Raw genomic sequence first — 6,860 nt, forward strand, 5'->3', positions numbered from 1 at the left:
GGGGGGGTAGAAGGAGAGGGAGAAGCAGACTCCCCGCTGAGCAAGGAGCCCAACACAGGACAGAATCCCAGGACCCTGGGATCATGACCTGAGCTGAAGGCAGACACTTCACCGACTGAGCCACCCAGGCGCCCCGAATTGTTGTCTTTGAAAGCAGTGCTCTGGTCTCTTGGAGTTTCACCCTATGCATGCTCAGATCGATATTCAGCCGAAGATTCAGGGGGACTCAGCAGATTTCTGGAACTCTCTCTCTCTCTCTGTGCAGCTCCCTCATCTTGGATTCTCTGTCTCACAAATTCCAGCCATGTTGGCCTCTCTGATCTCCACCTCTGCAACTCAGTGAGATTGCCAGACTGGGTTTCCCTTCCTGGCACTGCAGTCTATAAATTAAATTCAGCCAGACGGCCTGGGCAGTGATACGTCTCACTTCATTGCTTTTTTTTCCCTCAGGATTACAGTCCTGTGATGCCTATTGTCCTGTGTCTTTAAACAGTTTTCTGCATTCTGTCCAGTTTTCTAGTTGTTCACAGTGGGAGGGTATTTTCAGGATACCTTATTCTCTTATTTCTGGAAGTGGACGTCTCTGGAAGCAGTATTAAACCCAGAGAGTCTGGCCCCAGCATCTGTCCTTCCAGCCTTCCCACCAGTCAGCAATCACCGAGCCTTCTAGGTGCCGAGGTCATTGAGAGGGGCACCACCAACAGGGTGCACGGCCACAGTGGGAGGGGGCAGGCGTGGCTCCANNCTGTAGCTCACTCTTTCCACCCCTCAGGTGGGCCTTCACCTTGATCATCATCTCCTCCTACACGGCCAACCTGGCCGCCTTCCTCACCGTGCAGCGCATGGAGGTACCTGTGGAGTCAGCTGACGACCTGGCCGACCAGACCAACATTGAGTATGGCACCATCCATGCTGGCTCCACCATGACCTTCTTTCAGGTGGGGCCCTTAAAGTGGCCCGGGCTTGGTATTCCCACACCGCGTAGCCGCCCAGGCTGGAGCTGGGCAGGGCCTCCTGGGTCAGAGGGATTGATGACAGTCAGGGAGGCCGGGGAGCAGGAGACACACTTGTGGTGTCACCAGGAGTGTTGCTGTCCGGCTGGGAAAACTGGACTCTCACCCAGGGAATAGAGGGGAATAGACGTGGGATCTAATGTCATATCAGTGCTAGACAGGCCAAACGGGGACATGGAGGCTGCTAGAAGAGCCTAGGAAAATGGGCCAGCAGAGCGGAGGGCAAGGCCCTTCAAGGTGAAAGGAGCCTGTCCCTGTGTATTATTAGGCTGTGGGAAGGAATCAAAAGGAAAGCAAGCCTGGCAAGGAGGTTTGGGTGATGGCAGAGGTCCTAAATGCCAGGATAAGGCTGGGACTGGAGCCTGTAAGTGGGGAGGTGGGAATGGTTACTGAGCAGAGCTGGAAGTTCCCTCTCCTCTGCTTTCGGCTCTTTCGGTCTCCCTCTGGTCTCCTCGCTTGCTGTCCGGTTAAGAGAAACCTCCTGGAGGGCAGGGGACAGGGCTGAGGGGAAGACCCTCACCTGACTTCCCCTGTGCCCCCTCTGGCCAGAATTCGAGGTACCAGACGTACCAGAGGATGTGGAACTACATGCAGTCGAAGCAGCCCAGTGTGTTTGTCAAGAGCACAGAAGAAGGCATCGCCCGTGTTCTCAACTCCCGCTACGCCTTCCTGCTCGAGTCCACCATGAACGAGTACCACCGGCGGCTCAATTGCAACCTCACCCAGATCGGGGGCCTCCTCGACACCAAGGGCTACGGCATCGGCATGCCACTGGGTATGGAGCACCGGGGCCGGGGACGGGGGGCGGAGGGGGCCCCGGGTGTCTGGACCCAGGCCACGTGGGCAGGCCCTCCCTGTGGCGGGCCGGGTATGTTATGCGCGTCATGCGCGGCCTCCTCGCTGCATGGCCTTGGGCCCACGTCACCACCCTGAACCTCCACACTTGACCTTCAAACACGGGTCTAGCGGCAGTCAGGTCTGGCCCTGCATGACCGCTGGGAGAACCCAGTGAGACTGGGTACAAGCCAGTACTTAGGGGCCATGACACCTGCCACTTTCCCCTTTGGCCCAAGGACTCCTTGAGGGTGCCTCGTGTTCTCTGCATGGAACCCACAGCCTGGCTCAGCACCGTGCTCAGAATATGGATGATGGATGATGGGGAGAGAGGGAGGGAGGGAGGGAGGGAGGGAGGGAGAGAGAGAGAGAGAGGGAGGGAGAGAGAGAGAGAGAGCGCGCGGGAGGGAGGGAGGGATCTGCCAGGGAGACTTGGACATGCTTTTCCAGGGCCCAGTGCTGGAAACCCACCAATTTTATCACCAAATCTTGACATCTTGGCTTTTAAATCCATCTCTCTGCTGCTGACTGCTGGGTTAGTTATCTATTGCTATGTAACAAATTACCACAAATCTTAGCAGCTTTGTGCTTTGTCTCCGTGCTGGGCCAGGGAAGCAGTGTAGCCTGGTGTTTGGAGGGCAGGCTCTGGAGTCACAATGACCTGGCTTCAAATCCCAGCTCCCTCCCTGACTCTGTGCTTGAGCTTAGGCAAGTATATCACCTGCTTCATCTAGAAGATGGGAGTGGCTAACACCTGGTAATACCAGGATCAGGTGGGACTAGAATTAATGTCTGTAAACCTAGGATCTGACACGTAGTGGGTGCCTGGTAAATACTAATCCCTCCACTCACCCGTGTCCCTCATTCCCGGCCCCTGGCAGATGCTTAAGAAGTGTCATAGTGAATGAAGAAATGAGTCCAGGATAGGACATGTGTGGAGTGTTTGGGACCTAGGGGTGGTTTAAGGCGAGGGGCCGAGGGTAGGGAGGAGAGAGGGGGAGTTGAGGCCACGCAGAGGAGATTCAGTCACCGAGCAGATTGTCGGATGCCCTACTGCGTGCGAGGCACTGCACTGCATGCCGGGATCCCACAGCAGGGAGCTGGCGAGCCCCCAGCCTCCTGCCTTCCACGAGGGCCACAGACAGCAAGCACACAATAAACACGCAGCTTTATAAAGCTATGTCGGGGTCACAACTGCTCCGAAGTAAAGTCAGGGGAAGAGACTGACAGGGATGGGGGTGCCTGGTGCCATTTTAAGGGAAGTTGACCAGAGGAGACCCCCTTGAGGTAGAGCCCTGGGTGAGGGGAGGGAAGGAACATTCCAGGCAGAAGTTCTGGAGGGATGGTGTCTGGAGGACTCGAGGAACAGCCAGGAGGCTGGTGTGGCAGGAGCTGCGAGCCGCTGGGGCAGAGACCAGTGAACACAGGATCTCTAGGCTGTGGGAAGGACTGGGTTCTCTCTGCATCAGGAAGCCATCGGAGAATTTTGAGCACGAGAGAGGCGAGATCTAGGACTCTGTTTCTGAAGTTGTCCCTCTGGCTGCTGTGTTAAGAAGAGCCTGGGTGGGGGGTGAGGAGAGCTGCAGGGAGGGGACTATGACAAATGTGACAGGAAGTGTTGTGGGGGCTTGGCCCAGGGCGGTCACAGGGGAGGTCAGGGCAAACCGTGGTCAGCCTCGAAGGCGGACAGAGAAGAACCCTGGGATGTGGTGGAGGCGGGAGGAAGGGCCACGCTGAGGGCACCGTGGGGGTTTGGCTGGACAGCGCTCCAGGGCCCCAGTAGCCAGCACACCCCCTTGCGTGTCTGGTCCAGGCTCCCCATTCCGGGATGAGATCACCTTGGCCATCCTGCAGCTTCAGGAGAACAACCGGCTGGAGATCCTGAAGCGCAAGTGGTGGGAGGGGGGCCGGTGCCCCAAGGAGGAGGACCATCGAGCTAAAGGTCAGCCACCCCACACACCGCGCCATTCCCAGAGCCCCCTGAAGCCCCCGTGCCCACACAGCCCCGACCCCGTGGCTTTCCCCCTCCACCCCCAGGTTTGGGCATGGAGAACATTGGTGGCATTTTTGTCGTGCTCATCTGTGGCCTCATCATTGCTGTCTTCGTGGCGGTCATGGAATTTATATGGTCCACACGGAGGTCAGCAGAGTCAGAAGAGGTGAGGGGGTTGGCGAAGGGGGTGGGGGAGAAGTGGGGTGCCAGGGGCGGAGGTGCATGGAGATTGTGGCCTCAGTAGCCTTCCTGGAGGAATGTCAGAGGCAGCGAGTGCTGCCCAGAGTAGGGAGGCGACAGGACCTGGAGGGGGGGGAAGTCAGAGAAGAGGTGGGTGCAGACAGAAGGGAGAGGGGAGCCAGGTGAGAGGAAGGCCAGAGGAGGGAAAGCAGCATGGACAGAGGGGAGGACAAGGGGAAAGGAGGGGAGAAGGGCCAGAGAGAAGAATGTGGGGAGGGGCAGGGTGTGAAGCAAGGAGAAATGAGAGGTGGATGGGGCTGGAAGACGACAGGCTGGTTTCAGCCGCTTCATAGTGACACTCCTCCATTTCCAGCCCCACTTGGGCCCCTGCACTCTCCTGCCCCTGCATGCTCCTGCAGTGTTCCACCTCCCCTCCCCCAGCCCCTCCCCCTCCTCACCTGGGCTGATGACCTTGCTTCCACTTCCCTGAGAAAAGCAGAGGAGTCCGAGGAGAGCATGCAGACCTCTGCACATCCTGCTTTCTCCACTCAGTCAGTTACTCTGAGGGAACATCCATACTCTCAGCTAAGGCGCCCTCCGCTGTGCCCCCATCTCCTCTCTCGCCCTCCCAAGGACATCCCTCCACGGTTCTCTGTACCCTCCCCCCACCGTCAGTTTCCTCCTCTCTGCTGTCCGCATACAAACATGCTGTCATCTCCCCCATCTTCCAGAAATTTCTCTTGACCCCACTTTCCCTCCCAGACACCACCCCACTTCTCCCCTAACCTTACAACCTTCAGTTCCCCTCCTGCATTCACTCTCGAACACACTCCCATCCAGCTGTTGTCCCCACCTCCGCACCGAAGCCACTAATCACCAGTGACCCACATCCCGGATCCACTGCCCGAGTTTCAGGCCTCACCATACGTGAGGTAGTGATAGGCTTCAGCTCAGCTGATCCGCTGTCCTCAAAACCCTCTCTTCTATGCTCACGCCTCACTTTTCTCCTTCCTCTGCGGCCAGTCCTTTGTCAGAGGGTTCTAGGGCTCCTTCCTGGACTCTTCTCTGGCATTCTCTAGCCCCTTGGTGATCCCATCCAGCCAAATGGTTTGTAAGACCACCGTTATGCTGATGACCTGTATTAGTTATTTATTGCCATGTAACACTCCAAGATTTAGCAGCTTCAAACAGCACACTTATGTCAGTTTAGTTTCTATAGGTCAGAAATCTGGGAGCAGCTTAGCTGGGTGGTTCTGGCTACCACTGTCTGTAGCGAGGTCACGGTGCTGTTGGCCGAAGGCTTGCCTGGAGCCAGAGGGTCCACTTCCAAGGTGGCATACTGTCTCCAGATGTACTTGCAGGATTTTGATGTATGGAGATGACTAAATGATGACACGGAGAGGCCAATGCCATTGAAAGAAGAGTCTTAGTACTTAACATTTCCCAGGAGGAATCACGCCACACCCCACTGGGCCACAGGGGAAGCACCAGGTTTGGTCAGAAGCTGGAGCTGGAGGAAAGCCTAGGCCACAGACTTCATGGGGGTTTCTGCACTAAAGGCAAGGCAGGCAGGGAAAGCAGCTTAGAATTGGCTAGTGTGGATAATGCCGGTGGGCTCTGGGCTAGAGGGGTGGTCTCTAGTCCTGGGTGCTTTCGGGCAGCTGGGTGTGGGAGTTAGATTAAGTGGGTAGGGGGCGGGAGGTATTGGAATTGGTTGGTTTGCATATGAAAAGTGGGCTCCCAGCCCTTTGCTATCCCTAAGAATTGTCTAGCTCTGGGAGGGCGTCTCTCCCTGGCCAGCAAGGTTTTTAAGATGTCAAAACATCCTGAGGTAGAGTAAAGAACATGAGGAACACACACTCCCCTGACAGTTGGCAGGAGGCCTCAGTCCCTCACACGGGGACCTCTCCATAGGGCCGCTTGGGTGTCCTCACACCGTGGCAGCTGACTTCACCCCAGAGTGAGTGATCCAAGGGCGAACCAGGCAGAGGCTAAAACGTCAGCTGACTAGTCAGCTGACTAGCTGTATTCTGCTGGTCACACAGCAGCCCCGAAGCAAAGGCAGAGGGGACTACAGGGGGCAGGAACACTGGAGGGCAGGACCCTGGAGGCTGCCTGCCTTAACTCCCCCATGCGCCTCCCTTGCAGGGACCTTTCCCCAGAACCAGGCTTTGTACACTCAGCCCCATACTCCACATCACCCCGTGGATGTCTGAAAGAGAGCCCACGGAACATCACGTGGCCAATGCAGAGCTCCTGCCCACACACCAGACACCGCCGTCATTCCACTTGCTCAGGCCAAGATGTGATTACCCTACACTCTCCCCTCTCTCTCAGCCCGTCCTGTTGGCTCCATCTTCGAAACAGACCCAGAATCCATCCCCTTCTCACCTCCTTGGCCGCTGCCACTCAGCTTGCCCTTGGCCTCCCTAGTCTGTTCCCAACACAGTGAAAGTACCACAGTCCTTAAAGCTCCCCAATGCCTCCCACCTGACTGGGAATAAAAGCCAAGCCCTTCCAGGAGCCTAGGGGCCCCATTGCTTCTCTGACCTCTTCTTCTCCCTCTGTCTCCCTGTGTCCCCCATTCTGGCCACCCTGCTCTGCTGGTGGTTCCCCTGGCCCCCCAGCATCTCTGTCCTGCTGAGGCATCTGCCTGCTCTCCTCCCAGGCTCCAGGGCTCACCCAGCACTGCCTTCCAGTCTCACTGAAGGTCTTCTTCCCCAAGAGTGGTCCCTGACGTCCCTACTCCAGATGCAGCATCACTCCCCACCTCTCTTCCTGATTTTATTTTTCTCCAAAGCACTCCTCACCAGCTAACATGCTACCTACATTTATAGCAT

The 6,860-nt window shown here is 56.9% G+C and overlaps 1 protein-coding gene across 2 annotated transcripts in view; it reads left to right on the forward strand.

The window, feature by feature from the left end:
- GRIK5 (glutamate ionotropic receptor kainate type subunit 5) overlaps window positions 1-6,860 on the forward strand; it is a 45,139-nt gene that overhangs the window by 36,821 nt on the left and 1,458 nt on the right. For both annotated transcript variants that reach the window (XM_040634057.1, XM_040634058.1), the window contains 4 exons: window positions 773-938; window positions 1,563-1,788; window positions 3,661-3,789; window positions 3,885-4,006. In XM_040634057.1, coding sequence (XP_040489991.1) covers window positions 773-938; window positions 1,563-1,788; window positions 3,661-3,789; window positions 3,885-4,006 — 643 coding nt within the window. The remainder of the gene's footprint in view (window positions 1-772; window positions 939-1,562; window positions 1,789-3,660; window positions 3,790-3,884; window positions 4,007-6,860) is intronic.

This window comes from Ursus maritimus, unplaced genomic scaffold (assembly GCF_017311325.1).
Source record: "Ursus maritimus isolate PB19 unplaced genomic scaffold, ASM1731132v1 scaffold_19, whole genome shotgun sequence".
NCBI classification, from domain to species: domain Eukaryota; kingdom Metazoa; phylum Chordata; class Mammalia; order Carnivora; family Ursidae; genus Ursus; species Ursus maritimus.